The sequence below is a fragment of the Rhinatrema bivittatum genome, chromosome 1 (genome assembly GCF_901001135.1).
Source record: "Rhinatrema bivittatum chromosome 1, aRhiBiv1.1, whole genome shotgun sequence".
In the NCBI taxonomy this organism is placed as follows: Eukaryota; Metazoa; Chordata; class Amphibia; order Gymnophiona; family Rhinatrematidae; genus Rhinatrema; species Rhinatrema bivittatum.
In genome coordinates, this window is record NC_042615.1 from 628,050,765 (window position 1) to 628,073,833 (window position 23,069).

General features: G+C 41.8%; 1 protein-coding gene across 1 annotated transcript in view; it reads right to left on the reverse strand.

Moving 5' to 3' along the window:
- The window catches only part of FER (FER tyrosine kinase), a 612,331-nt gene that overhangs the window by 32,332 nt on the left and 556,930 nt on the right, over nucleotides 1–23,069 (reverse strand). The window contains exon 18 of the mRNA XM_029572126.1: nucleotides 2,307–2,461. Coding sequence (XP_029427986.1) covers nucleotides 2,307–2,461 — 155 coding nt within the window. The remainder of the gene's footprint in view (nucleotides 1–2,306; nucleotides 2,462–23,069) is intronic.

Sequence of the window (23,069 nt, forward strand, 5' to 3'; positions counted from 1 at the left end):
CGGGACCAGAGTCAGCTGCCGGGCGGCAGGTAAGAGAAGCCGACCACGGCCGGCAAGTATAACAGTATCCCCCCTTCTAGGCCCCCTCCTAGGGGGTTTCAGTTTTCGTGGGTGAGATGCATGGAATTGTGCGAGGAGATTCTTGTGTAGGATATTGGAAGCTGGTTCCCAGTTATTTTCTTCAGGGCCAAAACCCTCCCAGGCGAGCAAGTATTCCCATTTTCGATCACGTCTCCTCACATTCACGACAAATTGTATTTGGTAGGTGACATCTGCCTCGGAGGAGATGGGCTGTGGCTCGGGTGGCTTCTTCGGCCAGGATAATACCACTGGTTTCAAGAGGGAAACATGGAAGGAATTATGGATCCTGAGTGATGCTGGTAGCTGGAGTTGGTAGGAGCCTAGGCCCAGGCGACGAAGCACCGGGAAGGGTCCGATGTATAGGGGTGCGAGGCGCATAGATGGGGGCTTGAGGCAGATGTACCGCATGCTGAGCCAAACATTGTCGCCGGGTTTGAATTGTGCGCTAGCCCTACAATGGGCATCCGCAATTTCTTGGCTTTCTGGCTGGCCTTATGTGGTAGTTGTTGGCCGAGGTCCCAGAGTTGGTGTAGTTCATGGGCGGTTAACTGTGCCGCCTGTGAGGGCACTGCTATGGGTAGTGGCAGTGGAGGAAGTGGTTGTTTGCCGTAGACCACCTAAAAAGGTGAGGACCCGGTGGCTGAAGATGGGTGTGAGTTGAGGGCGAATTCTGCCCAGGTGAGTAGATCCACCCAGTTGTCTTGTTTGGTATTTATGTAGGCCCGTAGGAATTGCTTAAGGGTTCGGTTTGTCTGTTCCGCTTGCCCATTGGCTTTGGGATGATAGGCGGTCGTGAAGTCCAGAGAGATGTTGAACTTCTTGCAGAGGGACCTCCAGTACTTAGCAGTGAACTGGGTCCCACAGTCAGAAAGGATGTGTTTGGGTAGTCCATGGAGCCGAAAGACATGGCGACAAAGAGCTGGGCTGGCAGTGGAGCTGAGGGAAGGCCGGGCAGGTCGACGAAGTGCGCCATCTTAGAGAAGCGATCTATCATCGCCCAGATGGCGGTATTGCCATTCGATGGATGGTGATAGACAATGAAGTCTGTTGAGATGTGCGTCCAGGGCTCAGTGGGAACAGGTAAGGGGTGCAGTAAACCCCAGGGTCGGCCCGTGATTGGTTTATGTCGGGCGCAAATATGACAAGACTCCACATAGGACTGGTCGTCCTTCTTCATGTCTGGCCACCAATAATAGTGTTGGAGGTACGCAAGTGTCCGAGCTTGTCCGGGGTGGCCTGTAACTCGGGAATCATGGGCCCAGAAAAGTACTTTCTTGCAAATCTGGCAATCCCATCAAAAGTTTTGGCGTCATTCTTGATGCAACTTTATCATTTCAGTCTCAAATTAAATCAATTATTAAAACGGGTTTTTACAAATTACGTTTAATTGCTGGACTACGTCACTTGTTATATAATTCCGATTTTCACACCATTGTACGTGCACTCATCTTTCCTCATGTAGACTACTGTAGCAGTCTACTATTAGGCTTACCGAAGAATTCACTTAAGCCATTACAATTGTTATTAAATTCAGCTGCCAGACTTGTATCGAATGTGAAACGCTATGATCATATTACACCAATTCTGAATAGCCCGAAATGGTTATCCATTCATGACCGTATTTGGTATAAAATTGCTATGTCCACCTTTACATTGCTGAGCCGTGACTCTCCATCTTGGTCCAATGCTCTCTTAAGGATTTATAAGCCAACCCGGGTTTTAAGATCATCCCAACGTGGAGTATTAGACATTCCATCTGTTCGTCTTGCCCGTTTGACTATAACTAGAGAAACCTCATTTTCAGTAGCAGCCCTTCTTTATGGAACTCACTGCCATATGATCTCCGTCTTGAAGGTAATCTTAAAAAAATTCAGACTCCAATTGAAGTTCTTCCTTCTGCAGCAGGCCTATGGCTAGCCCGTGCTGATAGTGGTCTGATAAGGTGACTTTTGTCTATACGACAATTCTAAAAAAATCAGACTCCTTCTGAAGAACCCTCTATCGTAATATACCCATGTTTATTCTGTGCTGTTGTCGGTTGGTCCTTACTTTTATGTCTTTTTATTGTGTATGTTTTGTCATCAATTTTAATTTTATGCTTGTTTTACTGTAAATCGCTTAGGCCTATTTTGTGTTAAGCGATTAATACATTTTAATAAATACAAATACAGCTTCATATCCCTTATGTTACTTTTCTTATAATAAAACAAAGAATATCTTCTTACCATAGTTGAGAGCCTCTGGAGCAGTCCACTTGATGGGAATCTGCTTTAAGCCAGAAGATGAATATACCCCATCATCCTCTTGACGAGACATTCCAAAGTCACTGATTTTCAGAATATTATTTTCACCTACCAAACAATTTCTTGCAGCAAGATCCCTGGATTAAAGAGACAGAAAACATCTGTTATAGTGGGCTAAAAGCTGCTTTTAGATTTTCAGTTATAATAGCATATTACCTTCTAAATAGCTTAAAAGACATGGGGGCCTATGCAATAAAACTCATGATAGGTAAAAATTTAATATGTATGGTAAAATACCACTTAAAATGGTATATAATAAATTTTCAAATCATCAAATAGGAGGCAGAGTCTAACAAACATACACCAACAAGATTCCAAAGGGGAAAGTGCATTGCATCAAATGAGGGCTATCCTCAAGCTCTAAGTCCAAAGAAATCAGAATGTTTTAATAGCTTCAGTTTACTAGAATATACAACAGTCAACAGTAAAGATGGTTACATCAAAGTTCAGTCCCCCGACATGGGCCGTGTTTCACCAGGGGTTGCACTGGGAGAGACGAGCAAAACAAGTAGAAATGGTGTTATAACATTTCTTTTAATATTTCTTGTCATTGTAAGGTTTAGTGGCTGTAGAGCACATTAATTTTATTGCCACAATAATGTGGCCATGGTAATAGTGGGCATAGAAACAAAAAAATCCTATTGTGCACACTAGCTACAAGCTGAAATCTCTTTACTAACTGATGTCAAATTTTCAGGTTTCACCAGACCCACAGGAAATAGCAGGTAGAGAGCAAATCACGCTATTTCCTGGGACTGGTAAAAGTTGTAAATGACACTCCCTCAGGTACATTCACGCACGTGCTAATTTAACACTCGCATGTTAATGTGATGAGAGACCATCTTAATGTGCATGATGCATAGCACAATATTTTTAGTGTGTACATTAAAATTTATTGCATAAGTTCCATAGTGCTTGATTATTATCTAGTGAAATCTTAGTAAGTTGTGTTACTTATTATTGGTCCAGCATAAGGATAATAAAAAGATATCATATTATATAAGCTTTAGAGACTGTATGGGCCCCTTCTTCAAGTATTGCAATTTATTGGGATTCCAGTTGTCTAAGTCCAACATGTTCACTAAAATGTTGTACTACAGATTTTTTTTTTACAAACATATTTATCCTTGGAGAGTTGTATATAACTGCTAACAGGAAAAAAAACATTTTTTAACCAAACTATCATATTTTATTAAACAATAAATTAAATGGAAAGCAGTATGATGAAATAAAATTAAACTTATAGACTTCTAAATATCACGCTTGATTCAATTAGATAGCGTACTAAGAAAGCATGATTTGCCTTTTACCACTCGAGGCAACAAGAGCCTGCTGGACTTGCCATCCTCCAGCTTCCTGTTCCACTTTGCCGCCTGCTGTTCCCGCCGCCTGAGTCCGAGCACTGCCTGGTCCCGCCAACACCAACTCCTTCCCCGTGACACGTCATCAGGGGGTGCGGGATCAAGAGTGAGCATGTGACGCCAGAGGCGCCTTTAAAGGTCCCCACTGCTGTCTATCGAGCCATTTGCCTTTTACCACTCAGGGCAACAAGAGCCTGCTGGACTTGCCATTCTCCAGCTTCCTGTTCCACCTTGCCGCTTGCTGTTCCCTCCGCCTGAGTCCGAGAGCGCCTGGCCCCGCCGACACCAACTCCTCCCCAGAGTGACATCATCAGGGGGCACGGGATCAAGAGAGAGTGCGTGATATCTGAGGCGCCGCGCACCAAAGGAGTGCGTTAAAGGGGCAGGCCCCTTTGCGCACCCCTTTGTGTCGTCCCTGAGCGCCAAATCTCTGGGACTTTGCTGGTCTTTGCTGTCTTTTCATCTGTAAGTTTCTCAGAGAATTCTATTTTGTTACTTTCTCAATCATGTCATCATCATTTATAAATACTATACCTGTTGTCTCTAACCGTGGAAATTATATTAGTTTTAGTAAATTATACTAGCTCAAAAAAAAAAGGTTACCACTATTCGTTATTCAATAAGTCACCGTCTTTGATTCATCCTAGAATTTAGCGCAATATTCCAATAACTGCACCTATTTCCTTAACATCCTGTCTGACATTAACTTGGATTCTGCTTAATGCTCAATCTATTAGCAAAAAAATACCTATCATTAATAACTTATTATCAGAATACTCCCTATTTGTGGAATAACTGAAACTTGGTTAAAACAGTCACATATTGCTTTAGTTAACCAAATAAGAAATGCTATTTTTGATGTTTTTTTCTTTTCCATGTCAGAACTGCAAAGGTGGAGGCATCATGCTAATAGTGAAAAAAGAATTAATGTTACAACAAGTGCAGTTCAACATCTCTGCTCCTTTTGAAGTATGTCTTTTTAAATCCAAATTTATGCAAGTATGTCTTGCCTATTGCCCTCTGGGCTCTTTAGATTTTAATTGCTCACCTTTAGTTGAGTTTTTAGCCACCCATTTATGCCCTGATGTGCCAACCATCATAATGGGAGACTTTAACCTTCATACTGATGTGGTCCCATGTTCCTCTGCTTGTGAGACTTTTTTCGATTCCCTTAAAGCTATGGGATCAAAGCATCTTAGGTCCAATCCACAAAGCAGGGCATACTTTAGATCTAATATTTGCTAACGACTGATGTTCTGATTCTAAATTTGATATTAAAGCTGACCCATGGTTCAATCATCATCTCTTTTCCAGTACCCTATCTTTTAAATCTCTTCCATCTGTACAGTCCACGACTAACTCTATATTCTCTTCTCGGAAACCATTTAAACCTGAAGACCTACATAATGATCTTCCTGATGCAATCAATAGTATCACTTTTGAAAATGATGCTTTAACCACCTCTCAATGGTCCAAGGCTCTTGAAAAATTAGCAGACAAAATTAGCCCACTGATTAATAAAATGTTAGAACAAAAAAAACAACAAACCCTTGGTTTACACAAAGTTTAAAAGAAATGAAAACTTTACTTAGAAGAAAAGAGCGAACTTGGAAGAAACATCCAAAAATGGATAATCTTTCCAGTTACAGAATTCTGCTCTCTAAATATAGAACAAGTATTAACAAGGCTAAACAGACATTCTATGGAAATAAAATACATGGCTTAAAATTTAACCCTAAGGCCTTATTTACCTGTGTACAAAGCATAATTACTCCCTAATATTCTATTCAATTTCCCAACAGTGATGATATCCAAAAGAAATGTGACAACATTGCTATTTTCTTCAAAGAAAAAATCTCCAATCTTACTTCAAAATTATCAGCCATATCCAACCAAACAATCTCGTTGGCAGAAGATCCTTCCATCTCCTGGTCTTCTTTTGAACTGGCTAGTTCTTTAGAAATTTCTTCAATCTTATCTAATCTTAAACCATCCTTGGGATCCATTTTCCCCAAAACACTTAAAACCTGTCTCAAACCTGATTCTTCCTACTATCACCAATATAGTTAACCTTTCCCTATCAGAAGCTTTCATGCCAATGCCGTTAAAAAGTGCTATTGTCAAACCAATACTTAAAAATAACAAGAAAGATCCTTTTGATTTCAATAATCTATGACCTGTTTCCAATTTACCTTTTCTTACTAAAATCATTGAAAAAGTAGTTCAAAAACTATTATCAGATTATCTAGATTCAAATAATATTCTCTTTCCCTCACAACATGGATTGAGAAAACACTGAAACCCTTTTATTAGCTTTCCGACACTATCCTTAAGGCTTTGACAATGGTACTTCTTATTTGCTTGTTCTTTTAGATCTGTCTGTGGCCTTTGACACTGTAGACCCTTCCATTTTACTGCAAAGATTAATCGATACTGGAATAAATAAACGTTTAGAATAGAAATTGTTAATCTATCCTTTCTTCTAACAACCATGTTCGATCTCCCTGTTTTAATGTAACTTTTTCGCTTCCTATGTTAACTGGTTTCCCCCTTGTTTATTGTAAACCGGTACGATAAGACCTAGTCTTGAGCATCGGTATATTAAAAGAACGTAAATAAATAAGATAAATAAATAAATGGAACTTTTCTAGCATGGTTTATATCTTTCCTGTCTGATTGTTATTTTCAAGTTCAATTAAACTCAAAATTTATCTCTTCAAAAATTGCAATCGACTTTGGGGTTTTCCAGGGAACTTCCCTTTCAGTGATTCTGTTTAACATCTGTTTTTTGCCCCTTTGTAAACTTTTAACTGGATTAGGTATTTCTCATTTTACATATGCAGATGACGTTCAACTTTTGATTCCTATCAAAGACTTATTGGCTGAACTCTGAAATGAGTTGAACTCTATCTCTCCTCTATCAGACAGCTTCTTTCACATATGAATCTAATACTCAACCATCACAAAACTAAAATAATCCTGTTGAGTAGAAAAGTGTCCTTAGACAAAAATTTCCAATTTAAGATCAATTTTATGCGGATAGACGCCACAGTCTAAGTTAGAGATTTAGGGATCATGCTAGATAATGAATTTAACCTGAAAGGCAACATAAACCACAAAATCAAGAAAGGTTATTATAAACTCCATGAACTAAGACGGCTAAAACCTTTACTAGAATTTAACGACTTTCAAACCATTTTACAATCATTAACATTCTCCACGGTCAATTATTGTAACTATTATTTGGTCTACCATCTTCTTACTTCAGACCATTTCAGATCATGCAGAACACAACTGCAAGAGTTCTATGTGGTGGTAAAAAACCTCCACTCATTAATCTGCACTGGTTACCTATCAGTTATAGAATAGAATACAAAGTTTTATGCTTAATTCACAAATCCATTTATCATAACAACGTTGAATGGCTTAACGCCTCACTTCACCTTCACACCGCAGAAATAAACTTAAGGTGTGCCAATAAAGGGTTCCTATCAGTACCATCCATCTGTTATGGTAAAGCGGTGTTTGGATGGATTCTTGTGTACTGTGGCAGATGACCACGCCCACGGGGAGGAGCCCCGTGGGGAGCCACAGTACTGGGCTAGATTCAGGATGCACAAACACAGAATTAGATCTTTTATTGTACAGCTTGAGGTATACCACCAGAGGTGGTAGGAGTGAGGTAGTCTGGATGTTGCAGTCGTGGGACCCTCGGCAGAGGGGACTCTTCTCACTCCATTGGTATAGAGGAATTCCGGTGAAGGTTTCCCAGCAAAGCAATGCTGTGGAGGAGATAGACAGAGTTAGATTACTCACTAGATGGTAGCTGTAGGTATGCGATTCCACCAGGCTGAAGTAGATGGTACTGGCACCGAGGCAGGGAGAGCAGGCCCTCGAGGCGCGAGTACCTGATCCCTGTAAGGCACCTGAAATAAAGCAGAGAGCCACCGAGGAGCGGGTACCCAAGTTAGTCAATACCCCGAAGGGCAGAGAGAGAGCTTCCAGGGGCAGCACAGAAGCGGCAGAGTAGCTTAGACAGGACAAATCCGAGTCTTTGCTAAGAACATAAGAAAATGCCATACTGGGTCAGACCAAGGGTCCATCAAGCCCAGCATCCTGTTTCCAACAGTGGCCAATCCAGGCCATAAGAACCTGGCAAGTACCCAAAAACTAAGTCTATTCCATGTTACCACTGCTAATGGCAGTGGCTATTCTCTAAGGGCCGGATTTTAAATGCCCTGTGCGCGCAGGCGTAAATCTGCCAACAAAAGGTGGGGGGGGGGGGTTTAGATAGGGCCGGGGGGTGGGTTAGGTAGGGGAAGGGAGGGGAAGGTGCGGGGGGGATGGAAAGAAAGTTCCTTCCGAGGCCGCTCCGATTTTGGAGTGGCCTCGGAGGGAACAGGCAGCGCGCGCCGGGCTCAGCGCGCGCAGGTTGCACAAATGTGCACCCCGTTGCGCGCGCCGACCCCGGATTTTATAAGATAAGCGTGGCTACGTGTGTATCTTATAAAATCCAGCGTACTTTTGTTCGCGCCTGGTGCGAGAACAAAAGTACGCGCTCGCACAAAATTATAAAATCTACCTCTACGTGAACTTAATAGCAGGTAATGGACTTCTCCTCCAAGAACTTATCCAATCCTTTTTTAAACACCGCTATACTAACTGCACTAACCACATCCTCTGGCAACAAATTCCAGAGTTTAATTGTGCGTTGAGTAAAAAAGAACTTTCTCCGATTAGTTTTAAATGGGCCCCATGCTAACTTCATGGAGTGCCCCCTAGTCTTTCTACTATCCGAAAGAATAGATGCTCAGTGAGCTAGCAATTGAATACAGGCTATATACCCGGATGGCGTGACATCAATTGAGGGGGACACCCCCGAGGTTCGCGCCATAGCTGGAATAAAGATGTGGGTGGCGTGTGCGTGCGCACCCTAGTAGGCCCTTGGGAGGAGCATGGCGAGAGGCAGCACCATAGCCATTCCGGGGATGCCGGAGAGGGCGGCTTGCAGACACGGTGGTAGCCATTTTCCCCAAGGTAAGCGGGAGGAGCAGTGAACAAGGTGAGGCAAACAGGGGCGAAGCCGTCTAGGACCGACAGACGCAACACCATCCGATTGGCTCATTTAACAGAAGTAAGAGAAAGAGCCTTCTCAATAGCAGGCCCTATATTATGGAATCAATTACCATGCAAACTGAGGACACAAAAAGATCTTAAAGCTTTCAAGAAATCATTAAAAACTTGGGTCTTTAAAAAGGCATACAACATCTGAATTTGCAGTGATGACATGCTCTTGAAAATCATGACACATTTTATTTCAAGTTTTATTTAATTGCTTGGATGTTTTCAATTTTGTTTTATTATATTTATGCTTTTATCTTATCTTGTATTGTATTATTATATTAGAGTATTTTAACCTGATGTAATTATTTATTTTTTATTTTTATTAGTTGTTTTCTTTTATGAATATTTTTGCTAATCATGTTTTATCTTTTTGTAAACTGTTATGAGTGTATTACAGACCAGCAGTATATAAAAAGCATCAAGTAAATAAATAAATAAATGCTAAATAGAAGAGAATGTAAAAGCTTTAAGTCCCAAGCACAAATTGGAACATTATTTATATTCACCAGAATATACAATATGCCAAGTGCTGATCTGCCAGTCTTCAAGTCAAATGTGAGAATCTGGCTCCGTCCAATTTCTTAACTTTGGTCTTCTATGCATTCTGAAACTTGTATAATCCTACTTTCCCTACTAAGATGTAGAGCTGCTGTTGCGTCCGTCGGTCTCAGACGGCTTCGACCTCTGTGCCTCACCTTTCCTCCTCCTCTTTCCTCAAGCCTTGGGAAGATGGCTGCTGCCGCGTTTTCATACCGCTCTCTCTAGCGTCCCTGGAACGGCAATGGCGACGGTATTCGCCATGTTTCTCCTGAGGGCCTCCTAGGGTGTGCGCGCGCACGCCACCCACATCTTTATCGACGTCATGGCGGGAACCTCGGGGGCATCCATTCCGAGTGACGTCATGCCATCCGGGTATTTAGCCTGCCCTTCGTTTGCTAACAAACAGGTCGATACTGTAACGTGCGGTTGAAGATTTCCCGTCTGTAACGTGCTGGGAGCGCACAATTCGGACGCGTAAGGCGATTCAGCGATACAGTCTCCAGTTTCACGCGTCCTTAGCGCTTCTTAAAACAGACGCATAACCCTTTCCGCACGCAGCATGTATATATGTAAATGAACGAATTAGCTGTATAATGAAGGAATTAGCTATTCCCCTCCGATACTGTGACGCGCGCTCAGATTATCTCCTTTGTAACCCGCTATTTTGCCGCGTCCTTAACCTGTTAGTTTACCGCTACCCTCTACTTGGTGTTAGTGTGGTGTTAGTGTGGTGTTCGAAAATTAAAACGGGAATAAAGTGTAAAAAATGGTGTAAAAAAAGTGTAAAAACATTGCTTACCTGCCCTGGCCCCGTCCGGTCTCCGGTGCAGCCCCAGTCCTGACCCCTCCTCCCGAAGCAAAAAAAAAAAAAACCGAAAAAGTAGCAAGGCTCGGGCCTGCTACGGTAGTCCCTTCTCCCTTCTCCTCTCCTCCCGATTTCGGCGCTCAAGGCGGCCGGGTGGGCGTGCATTCATCTAGGCAGAGGGAGCCGGCGGCGAAAGCGGCCTCCGGCTCCCTCTGCCTGGATGAATGCACGGCCCCCGCCGGCAGCGAATGAATGCCCGTGCGATTTCGGCGCTCAAGGCATGAGCGCCGAAATCGCACGGGTATTCATTTACTGCCGGCGGGGGCCGTGCATTCATCCAGCGGCCCCTGCCGGCAGTGAATGAATGCCCGTGTGATTTCGGCGCTCAAGGCAGTCACATGACGTGACGTCACGCCTTGAGCGCCGAAATCGCACGGGCATTCATCCGCTGCCGGCGGGGGCCGTGATTCATCCACGCAGAGGGAGCCGGAGGCCGCTTTCGCCGCCGGCTCCCTCTGCCTGGATGAATGCACGCCCACCCGGCCGCCTTGAGCGCCGAAATCGGGAGGAGAGGAGAAGGGAGAAGGGACTATCGTAGCAGGCCCGAGCCTTGCTACTTTTTCAGTTTTGTTTTGTTTTTTTTGCTTCGGGAGGAGGAGACAGGACTGGGGCTGCACCGGAGACCGGACGGGGCCAGGGCAGGTGAGCGGGGGCTGGGGGATAGTTTGCCGAGCATCGGGGAACAAAACTGTCCACTTCCTGGTACCTGTCATTTCAAATGTCATTTGAAATGACATTTGAAATGACAGATACCAGCGCGGCCATGAAGCGTTAGGCCCACGAACCCAGGATACTGTATAGGCGCTCTATACAGTAAAATGGGTTGCGCGGGCCTAACGCTTGCCTAAGGCTTCGCAGCCGCGGCATGCATTTGCATGCAATTAGAAGAGAGTATAGAGCGGTAGGTGAAGAGAACTGTGCGTGCGGGGAACGAGGGTGCGCCTGACACTGCCGCACTGTTTCTACCGCGGCCTTAGAGTATCGACCCGAAACTGAGTTAGCAAGGATCGTGAATGGATTGGAACGCCTCCAGTCTAAGCTGCTCTGCCACTTCCTTGCTGCCGCTGGAAGCTCTCTCTGCCCTTCGGGGGTCTTTCATCTCTAACCTGGGTACCCGTTACTCGGGGGCCCTTATGCTTTCCTTCAGGTGCCTATCTAGGATACCAGGTACTCGCTCCTCGAGGGCCTGCTCTCCCTGCCTTGGTGCCTGCAATTCAACTACTTCTGCCTGCCAGGATCTCCATCAATACAGCTATCTACTTCAGTGAGTAATCTAACCTTGTCAGTCTGTCTCACCTACAGCTCAGCGCTGGGAGTCTACATCCGGGACTTCCTCTACTACCTCGCGCTGCCTACCATCTATTCAAGTGTGGGACTGGTCTCCTCTGCTGAGGACCCCTGAACTGCTTCTACTGGATTATCTCACTACTGCCACCCCCTGGCCAGTAGCTCCAAGCAGTATAATAAATACAAATTCTCTGTGTCTGCATGTATAGAGTCTAGCCTAGTACTGTGGTTCCTCACGGGGCTCCTGCCCGTTGGAGTGGCCATCGCCGCAGTACCCAAGAATCCACTCCAATACCTCAAAACCATAACACTGCAAGTGTTAGTATGCATTAGTTGTAATTCTAATCATGTTATGTATTATTTTATTGTTGATGTATACCACTTTGGTTAGAACAACTGGTCTACAAAGGTGGTTTACACATTAATAAATTAAATTAAATTGAGACAGCTAAAATAACAGGCATGACAAAAAAGTCAAACAGATGACTTGGAATTGGATATCAGGCACAGTACAAGCACTAAGCAAAACTTATAGTCATATAAAAATATAAATATTTGTGTGCGAAAGAACAGGCTAGAAAACTAATAAATAAAATGACATGAAATTATAAGTGTAATATTCAGACTGCAGAGCGATAAAGTCTGCATGTGCATTGAACACACAGACTTTAGCAAGTATTTTCAAAGCAAACTTAAGTGCATGAAAATACCCAGGTAATTGGCCGAGTACATGCACATATTCACTCGCATAAAGTTATAGCTCCTCTTCAAAGGGCTAACTTACATGTGTACACTTATTCATACACCTTTTTAAAATAAAAGTGTATGCAAGTTCTGAATCCAGCTCTGCCCCAGGAACATCTCTCAGTATATAAGAAAGCATGCATGAAACAGAGTTTCAAGCACTGAATGAACTTTAGTATAGCCTTTTATGCATATATAACTGGTTTTGAATATGTGGCACCTATGCCACAGAAAGTGCATGAAAGTTAATAGTGTTAAAAAGTTAATGGTAAAGTGCAGAATTCCTCTCTAATGGGAGCCTTGAATAGTTTAAGCTGTGTGTAAATATCTGCTAGAAGTGCACAGGATGTGCATGGGGCAAAAGGTTAAGCTGGAGCCAGTGTAGGAATATTCCAGAGCTCTGGGTCAGGTAAATGACAGAAGCAGGAGTGGATTGGCGAATCGGGGCTTTGGTAATGACCGAGAGGGCCGGTCCACCCAATCACATGGTTAGTGAGGGTTGCAGTGGGTCCGTGTGGAGCCACTGAAATCAATACCAGGTCCCCAGGGCTTCCCGCGCAATAAGAGCCACCGTATGTGGCCTATTCTGCTGCATTCACAGTGGATGTCATGGCTTCCCATAGGCAGTGAGAAATGTGATTATAGCGGGATGAGCGGCACCATAAGTCCCCTTCTGCTGTCTGCACGTTTTTCGCACAGTTCCCTATCCTCTTACGGCTCTATTGGATCCTCTCCTCCACCTTCAGCCATCTCTCCTCCGCGGCCATCTCGGCATTGCAGAGGAGAGATGGCTGAAGGTAGGGGACGAAGATCCAAGAGAGCCACGAGGATAGGGAACTGTGCCTCATGTGTCCTCTGCTGACTCAACCTCTGCTGCAGGCACCGCCAAAACAAAAGCCCCCCCACTAAACTAGAGAAGAAGAGCGAGAATAGCATCCCTTTAAAATCCTTGAGTCATTCCTAAACTGAGATATTTGGGTGTTCCAGGGTGAGGCGGGGGCTAGGCAGAATTATGAAGTGGCTGCCTCACCCTGCCTCATTGGCTCGTGAGCAGCGGCGTCCCCCCCTTATGATTGACGCCCTAGGCCCAGGCCTAGTTCACTTAGTGCTTCCACCGGCCCTGCTAGTTTCATTGTGGGTCCCCTGGTCTTTGACAAACTAGAGTAGCATTCGCTCTTGTGATTGGTTAGGTTTCTATGATTGTTGCTTTTCTATGAGTTCATCTAATTGGTCCTCCTCCATTTTTTATTATATAAAGTCAGTGGCAACAAAATGGATGCTTAAGATGAAGCTGGAAATGGTTTCCTGACGCAAAAACTCCTTTGAAACATGAACCGTGGAGAAATGAATTCGTCATTGTTTTGCCTTAAGAACTGAGACAGACCGGCATGTAATTTTCAAGACTGTTGCTGAGGAACATTTTTAATTGCATCATAAAATTTACAAAAAATTGTTTACCTGTGTGTTGGTTTTAAACAGACTGATGATTATACCACTGAATCTTGCAAAGTAGCAAGTTTCTTCACTATGAAGATTCCATTTTACTAATGTAACCCAGCATCTTTCTGGGTTACTAATAAGCCCTGGGACCATACATGTTAGTGCAGTTAGAGAGGGAAAATTAGGGGGAGGATCCATTCATTTGGCAGCCCTCCTATTACAGGGCTATAATGGATAACCCCTGCAGAAGGGTTTATAGCAGAGCTCTGCAAAGGGTTCTAGGGGCAATTTTAGATGAAAGTCAGAGAGAGAGGTTGGAGTTTTCTTGAGTTATATTTTATGTCCACCTGGAGCCTTGGAAACCATATGAGATCCTCCAGAGTGGGTCTAGACATTTCTGCTATGCTCTCTTTCAGAGGTACAGTGGGTATCTAAGGAATAATTTGGGACTTGGACAATTTGCTTGGCGGAGCCTTGTTGAACACCTGGGCCTTTCCGAGACAAAGGGATTGGGGAACTTTAAACTCTATTTGATCTGCGCTATATGCGCATGTGCCACAGGATTCACATACACATTGGAGGCCATCAAATCATCTATTCTCAATATAGGCCAAACTGATGTCTGCTAACTCTGTATTATACCTCTCATAATAGCCTCAATGTCATTGGCTCTGTTCCTGAGGAGATAGGCCATGACAAGAGTCACAGCTAGCACAAACAAAATTAATTACAGTTGAGGTGATGGGTCTATATAAGACTTGAACAAAAATGACAAAACCCAAAGGTCTACACATGGATAGTGACTCACATGGATTCATTTGCCCCTGACTGAGGAGTGACAATGGTCAGCCAATCATCCCAGCAAAGAGAGAGTAAAACACATAAACCACCAGTTGCTTAAAAAGATTAAAACAGCTAGGCATTTGATTAAAACCTATGGAGCTGATAAAGGTAAAAAGATAGTATATGGTACTGGAGATGCAGGAGTGCTGCCACAAATGTATAGAGATATCGCTTTTGACTATGATGTATTTCCAGAGGCCTCCTTGAGATCCAGGAACAGAGACAGTTCCTTCTTTTTAATAATAGAATAATGGTACCTTGAGAATTCATTTTGAACTCCTCATGAATTTGCTCATGTCCTTGAATTGGCCTGAATCCTCAAGTCCTATGGAGATCAGACTATACATGCAGTAAAACCTCCAACCTCTATCCTGTGGTAGGACGTTTTTGATTGTTTTGTCCAGCAAACAGTAGTAGATTCCTGTTAATGGGAGGATGATATAAATTACTATCAACAGATATAACTAAGAATTGTTTCTTATGATCTGGAGGACTCATCTGCCCAAAGTTATGATTGGTCAATGGTTTGAGAAAACCTCAGCATCCCCCTCCCCCAGGGAGATCTTCCAGAACAAAGACTGGGTCAATGGCTATCTCCTCTGGGTCTAATCAAAACTCTGACTCCCAGTATTGACTAGGTGACAGTATATGGTTTTGAGCTAGTTTGATCTTGATGATGAGATCAAAAGCTCTGTTGCCTTGGGCAAGAGGGCCTCTGTAAATGCCTACTAGGAAAAATTTGCTTCTTCAGGAAACCACTTGAGTGCCAAGGTTGGTTTACATTTAGCAGTGGAGATGGTCTGAAGCAGTCTGTTCCTCTATGACATTCACTGCCTCCTTGGCCAATTCTCCAAACAGACAGCAAGCTTTTCCTATTCGTCTTGATAAAGGCCTGAAACTCACAGTTAAGAGAGCTTACGAGTGTCTATGGCCTTTGCAGAAGCTCTTAATGCTGCCTGGAAAGCAACAAACTCCTATCAAACTGAATGTTTCTGAAATCTTTCACCTTTCTCCAAAAGGGTGTGAAATTTGTTTTGGTTTCTTGAGGGAAACAACAAAAATCTTTTTGTGGCTTATTCTAAAATGTTATGCAAGTACTCAGCCATGGTTGGAAGCTATATAAGAATATAGCCTAACAATGGAACTTAGCCTTAAGCAACACATATCATTAAATGTAAGAGAAGGCTACGCCAAACTAATGGTCCTTAGGAGACTAAAACCCTTACTAACTCAAAAACACTTTCGTACAGTACAACAAGCACTAATATTTGCTAGCACAGACTACTGTAACATAGGATTACATGTTACCACAATCAGGCCACTACAAATACTACAAAACTCAGCTGCCAGAATACTTACTGGAAAAGGCAGGAGAGATCATATCACCCAAACACTTGCGGATTTACACTGGCTCCCAATAGAACAAAGAGTGCAATACAAAACACTATGCACAATTCATAAACTAATAAATGACGAAAATGCTGACTGGCTAAACACTGCACTACGTCTGCATGTCCCTCAAAGAAATCTCAGGTCTGCCAATAAAGCACTACTAACCATACCCTCAGTCAAAACAGCAAAGTTGACAAGTCAGAGAGCGAGCACTATCCTTAGCAGGGCCATTGCTATGGAACACATTACCACTTGAGCTAAGACTAATGAAAGAACTGAAACTTTTCAAAAAAAGCTTAAAATCCTGGCTCTACAAAAAAGCATTTCACAGTGAGGACGCTGAATAACAACAAAATATTCAGGCGAATGTCACCTGTAAAAAAAACTGAACTGATTATTTTATTATTTTAGTCATAATTAAATATTAAATTAAAACAGTATTCTCATATGATTATCTCATTAATCAGACAAATAGTAACCCCAATCCACTTATCATTTAGAATATATTATTGATCTATGTAACCGTATAATATTGGCACCCTATGGATAACTTAGAAACCAACCAAACCTATTTTGTGCCTATATGTAAACCATTGTGATGGTACACCACTGAGCGACGGTATAGAAAAGCTTTCAAATAAAATAAATAAATAAATAAAATATAATAAATTAAACTCCTAATAAAATCCATAGTCTTAGGCTTACAACCCAAGGGCACAAATAAATGGATCGTAGTATTCTTGCACCTTTTAAGTGTGGATTCAACAACCAGACTGTGTGGCAGTTCCATGAGCTGCCCAAAAATGCTTTGTGTTATCCTTTTCCCATGAGCAGAATGTTATATGAGGTTTCCCCCACATTCTTGTGCACATACCTTGTGGAAAGGTGGATAGGTGGTGCTCTCAGGTCCTTTGGGGCATCGAGGTACCTTAAGAGATAAAGTAAATGCATCTTAGGTTCTCCTGCCATCTCTAATTAAAAGGGAGAGCCTTAGCCATCCTTTGAACGAAACACGGGAGGGAAAAGTACTCAAGTGTTTCATTCAAAGGATGGCTAAGAGAAAAGGGGTGGCTCCAGCTGCTGAAGAACAACAGTGGCAGCCTCCGGGCCACAAAGAGGAGCTCTGGGGTGGCCTCCTGGCTGCAAAAGAAAGAAAGTGGAGGCAACGGTCCTGCTAGCGCCAAAGGAGGAGGATGTCGGCGGCTCCGGCCGTGAAGAGGGAAGCTTCAGGGCGGCCTCCGGGCCGCACGGGGACGGCGTCTGCGGCCTCCTGGCCGCAGGATGGAGAAAGGTGTCCGTGGCTCCTGCCGCAACAGAGGCAGGATGATGGCGGCGGCTCCAGGCCGCGAAAATGGCATCGGGGGCTGGCTGGCAAAAGGTGAGAGACTGCTCATGGCCTAGCCGCAGGCAGGATCGTAACATATTAGGTAGTACTGTGTTCACCAGATGAGATCTGAATGATGAACTGTAACTGGAATGTGTATGTGGGTACAACTGAAATATTAGTGCAGACGTTTTGTCTGATAAAGATATGACTATATATACTAGTGCTAGGAGTAGTGAGGGTGATTGAGTCCTGCATAGATTTTATGAAACTTATGACTCTTAGAAGACTAAAACCACTACTAACGCCCACTAACTTCCTCTCAGTCTTACATGCCTTAATTTTTTCCAGTACCGACTATTGTAATGCCCTCCTACTGGGCCTGCCATACACCACAGTAAGACCATTACAGATACTACAAAACACAGCGGCAAGAATTTTAACTGGGAAAAGTAAGAGAGACCATATCACTGAAACCTTAATAGAACAAAGAATACAATACAAAACTTTATGCACCATTCATAAATTAATACACGACGAAAAAGCAGAGTGGCTGAACACAGCCCTCCGCGTACATACCCCCCACAGAAATCTAAGATCAGCAAACAAAGCGCTGCTAACTATTCCGTCAGTCAAGACAGCCAGATTAACACAAGTAAGAGACAGGGCCCTATCCCTAGCAGGACCTATAATATGGAACACCATGCCGGTGGAAATCAGATTGGAAAGAGACAGCAAAACCTTCAGAAAAAATGTAAAAACATGGCTATTCAAGCAAGCATACCACAAAGAGAACCAAGAGTAGAACCCAGGGAAATGTTAGTTGCGGTCAGGCAAACTCCCACACACACACCTTTCTTCTTAAAGTGTGTCTTCTCTTTTATATTCTAAATTCTTCTTTTTATTTTAAACAACAAAGAACTAGAGTTAAGTAACACCAATCTTATAGCGGAGTAAGAAAAACTGGACATGACTTATAACACTCACCAAATAATATTTATTATGATATTATGTTACAGTATTTTTGATGGCACCTGTTTAAGAGCTAGAATTCTAGACACTTTATACAACATAGTTTTTGTGCCCTATTGTGATGGCACCCACTTAACGACGGTATAGAAAAGATTTTAAATAAATAAATAAATAAATAAATAAATAGATGAGCGTTTCTTATATTCCCTGCCTAGAATGTTAAATGATGATTATTTATTTGATTTATATTTTATTTTAGGCACTTCAATGTGAATTACATTCAGGTACTATATTTATTTATTTATTTATAATTTTTCTATACCGAACTTCCTGTACAAGTAGAAATCACACCGGTTTACAATATAACCAAAAAAATTCACTAAGGAGCGTAGGCAATTTCCCTATCCCCAGATAACTTATAATCTAAGTTTCTGCTAGATGATTGTGGGTAATAAATCTTTTTTAAATAAATAAATGTAGCAGAGCTGTATGCCAATACAGTTTTTATATAGACCTAAAAAGACAGTCCTTTGGAAGTTTGCTGCATTTTTGACTGGATGAAAACGTTTTCTTTTAGAAAGTATGTACAGTGCAATTGTGACTGTACATGGTCTAAATAAATGAATGAATGTGTATGTGTAAGAGAGGGAAGGGATAGTTCAAATGTGAAAGCAAGAGATATTGGTGTTTGGGGTGAGGATAAAATGTGTGTGCATACTTTCAAGGGAAATATAAGAGTCATTCTAGGCCACAGCATTATTTTAAAGGAAAGCACTTACAGGGAAGAAGCTTATCAGGAGAAGGGTGTTAATATTCTTTGGGAGTAGTAACTTCAAAGAGTAAAAGTAAAAGATTTGTCATATCCATATCTGTCTGGGCAAAATGAAGGGCAATGACAAACTATCTATGGAAGTTCTTTTTGCATGCTTTGCTTTTGAGATTAATCTATCTATACATATATTCATACATACACACAATGACTATCTCAACAACATCTCCTTGTTTACAGTTATTATTCAGTAAAATCAGAATATGTTCCCATATTTTCATTCCAGAGGCCTAAACTCTGGTAGGTCAATCAATTTCACATCGAAAAAGTGGCCTGTAAGATGTAGACCTTAGCAGGATTTATTTGTGAAAAAAAAATCCTCCCCCCCAAAAAAACCACACATATATATATATATTCTAAAAATAAAACAAAATTAAACAAAACAATGCAACTTACATCTTTCAGATATGGGGGAGAGGGATGGGGAAGGGGGAAAGAAGTGTAAAGAAAACTTTGTATATACTAGGCAGCATTGTTACTTCAAAATATTTGAAATATTTCTTGGACCCAAATATTATTCTGTATGGTAGACTGCCTTGAAAATATTTCAGGAGCTTGAAAATACAAATTTTTTTTAAAGAGATTTCTTTACTGAGCTTTTATTTATTTATTTTCTAATTAAAAAACCGCTTTTCCCCAATGAGGCTAAAAAGTTGTGAACAAAAGCACGCAAATACAACTCAACATCAACACATACATTTTTTACCATTTTATAACAATGAAATAAAAACTGAAAACAAAATAAGTAATCTATGGAGGTAATTTTCAAAAGAGGTGCACAATTGTAATACTATTGTAGCAATTTTCAAAAGCTATTTACTCGAGTAAAGTGCACTTATGCGAGTAAATCCTATGAAGAATTCAATGGCATATACTGTAGCAATTTTCAAAAGTTTACTTATTCGAGTAAAGTGTATTTACATATGTAAAACCCAGCTTTACACATGTAAATGCTTTTGAAAATCAGGCCCTTTGTTTTTATATATTGTAAGAAAACAGTTTCAACTCCTAGATCACAAGCATGATGAGCCTTAATTGCCTTATACAACTCATATCTTCTCAATTTTGAAAATGTAAGCAATTTCCAATTTTTCTAAAATGTATAACTGCAATTCCTATCCAGATAAACTGCTTTCTCATTTGGGTTCATCAAGTAAAATGTCTGCCAATCAGTCTTCCTTAGGTGGTGCCTGTGCTATCCCTTCATGCTAAAGCCAGAATCATCACCAGATTAGTATAACAAATACTCACAACTTCATCTTCTTCCAGACAGCCAAAAAAAAGAGTTAAAGGATTGACAGGAATTACTCTATTGTAAACCTTATTAATGATGAATGCAATATCATTCCAATAGCAATATATAGCCCCACAGAGCCACACCATATGGAAGAAAATGTCCACTATATATTTACACTTTGTACAATTTGAAGACCCTTTCCACCCTATTTTGAAAAGCCTTTGTTAGCTACAATAAATCTTCTGAACAAAGTTAAAGTGAATAACTGTCAAATTAGTATTTAGAGAAAAAACTGTGAAGACATCAACACAATTTTTCTTAAGCTTCATCATAAAAGAACATCATCACCAGACTATGTTAGACTGTGGTGGCTGTTGTTCATCATTCCCTTAGAATATTATAGAAGGCTGAGGTGAATTTAAAGAAACAAATCCAAATATCCAGATATTGAAATGTTGCGATTACTTACCTGATAATCTCCTTTTCCTTAGTATAGACAGATGGACTCAGAACGAATGGGTATAGTATGCTCGTGCTAGCAGTTGGAGACGGATCTGACGTCAGCACGAGTATATATACCCCCACAGGAAGCTTGGCAACTCAGTAATCTTCCTTGCAAAAGCTGTTTTGGATATATGTGTACTGACGATCAATGAAATAGTGAAACAGGATTCCCCTGACCGATTGATAGTAGCTGGAGACCGCCAGCATTCACAACCGGAAGGCGTCGACACCTGGCAAAGGGGACGCTCTTATGTAAGAAAATGACATGGCCTACCTTGAATCGGTGAAACCCATGTATACCGGCAGCCGGGCGGGATGCTGAGTCCATCTGTCTATACTAAGGAAAAGGAGATTATCAGGTAAGTAATCTCAACATTTCCTAGCGTGTAGCCAGATGGACTCAGAACGAATGGGATGTACAAAAGCTTTACTCCCAGCCTGGGCGGGAGGCTGCCTGAGGACCGCGTAGGACTGCCCTCGCAAATGCTGTGTCCTCCCTGGCCTGGACATCCAGACGGTAGAACCTGGAGCAAATTTAGTAAGTAGAATAGAGAAAGTAGAAAATAGAAAGTAGTATTGGAAAACATGCTCTGCGAGCATGCAGGCTCTCCAAACTGCTTTGGAGACAGAAATTACTGAGTTGCTACGCTTCCTGTGGGGGTATATATACCCGTGCTGACGTCAGATCCGTCTCCAACTGCTAGCACGAGCATACTATACCCATTCGTTCTGAGTCCATCTGGCTACACGCTAGGAAATGTATGTGTTTCCATTTTAAGTGTCAGACCTGCATCACTTATGAGTCAGCCAACTTCTCCAAATTGCCCCAAGATCCTGAACACTACCCCTGACCTGTCCTGCCTCCAAGGGAAACACCTTAGATAATAACCCATTTGTGTTAATTCTTGCCTCTGGCAATTAGCTTAATCCAACTCCAAAAAGTAGGCCCAAAATAAAACTTAGAAAGTGTGCTTTGCAAGAAATGTCATTCCATGGAGTCAGAAGCTTTCTCAGCATCCAGTACTAAAATTCCTAACGATCTAGGAGTTAATTTCACAGCCTCAAAAACTTACCATAACTTCCTAATGTTGAAATCAGCAGACCTCTGTGGAATGAAACCAGTTTGGTCAGCATGAACCAAGCAGGGATTAGCTCCCAATCTGCTAAAACTTTAGCCAAGATCTTCAGATCTTCATTGAATAATGAAATAGGTTTGCATGATTCACAATCTAATTTGTCTTTTCCTTTCTTTGGTTTCACTAAAATAACAGAGCATCTCAGGCAGAATACTGGTAACAAAGCACTATTATAGGTATCCATTAGCTTAGGAGCTAAAAAGTTCTTATTTAATTTATACCAGTCTGATGAGACTCCATCGATTCCCAGAGCTTTTCCTGTCTTCAAGAATGTTGTGGCTTCCAGATCTTCACCTACTGTAAATGGTTTACCTGTCTTTCTCAAAAGGCTATATATATGGAAGTTGGTCAAGAAACATTTGTATGCTGAGCCCCTAATCATTGTTTGAGAGGCATATAGTGAAGTGCAATATTCCACAAACTGATTATGAATGCCTTTTCAGGGTCTAGTACTTCACCATCTGCAGCCTGGATTGCAGTGATATACTGTTTATCATTCTCAACTTTCAATAACTGAGCCAGGGAACTATTTCATTTCCAAATTCATACAAACAATGGCCTTGAGCCATTAGTAGCTTCGCAGCTTGCTCAGCATTAAGCAAGTTGATATCTGCTTGAACTTTTTTACGTTCTCTTAGGTTTTTCTAAGGATTTAGTTTCAGCAACCTTTTTTCCCCCCAAGTAGAATAGTTTACTCTCCAACTTCCTTAGAGCTTCGGCTTTATTATTTTGTATTAGCAACTTAAGCAATAACATACCCCCTGAGGACAGCCTTAGAAGCTTCCCGGAAAGTATTTTTATTTCTCATAGAAGGTTCATTTTTTTAAATCAAAGTATAACACCATATGTTTCTGTAAATATGCCAAAAGTTCACCATTATTCAGCTGCTGGTCATATATTCTGCATACAGGAGTAAATGGTGGCTTTTGTACCATTAACTCAATTTGAAGAGGCAAATATATATGATATGATATATTGGGGCGGATTTTCAGAGCCCTGCTCGCCTAAATCCGCCCAAATCCGGGCGGATTAAGGCGAGCAGGGCTCTGCGCGCCGGTGAGCCTATTTTACATAGGCCTACCGGCGC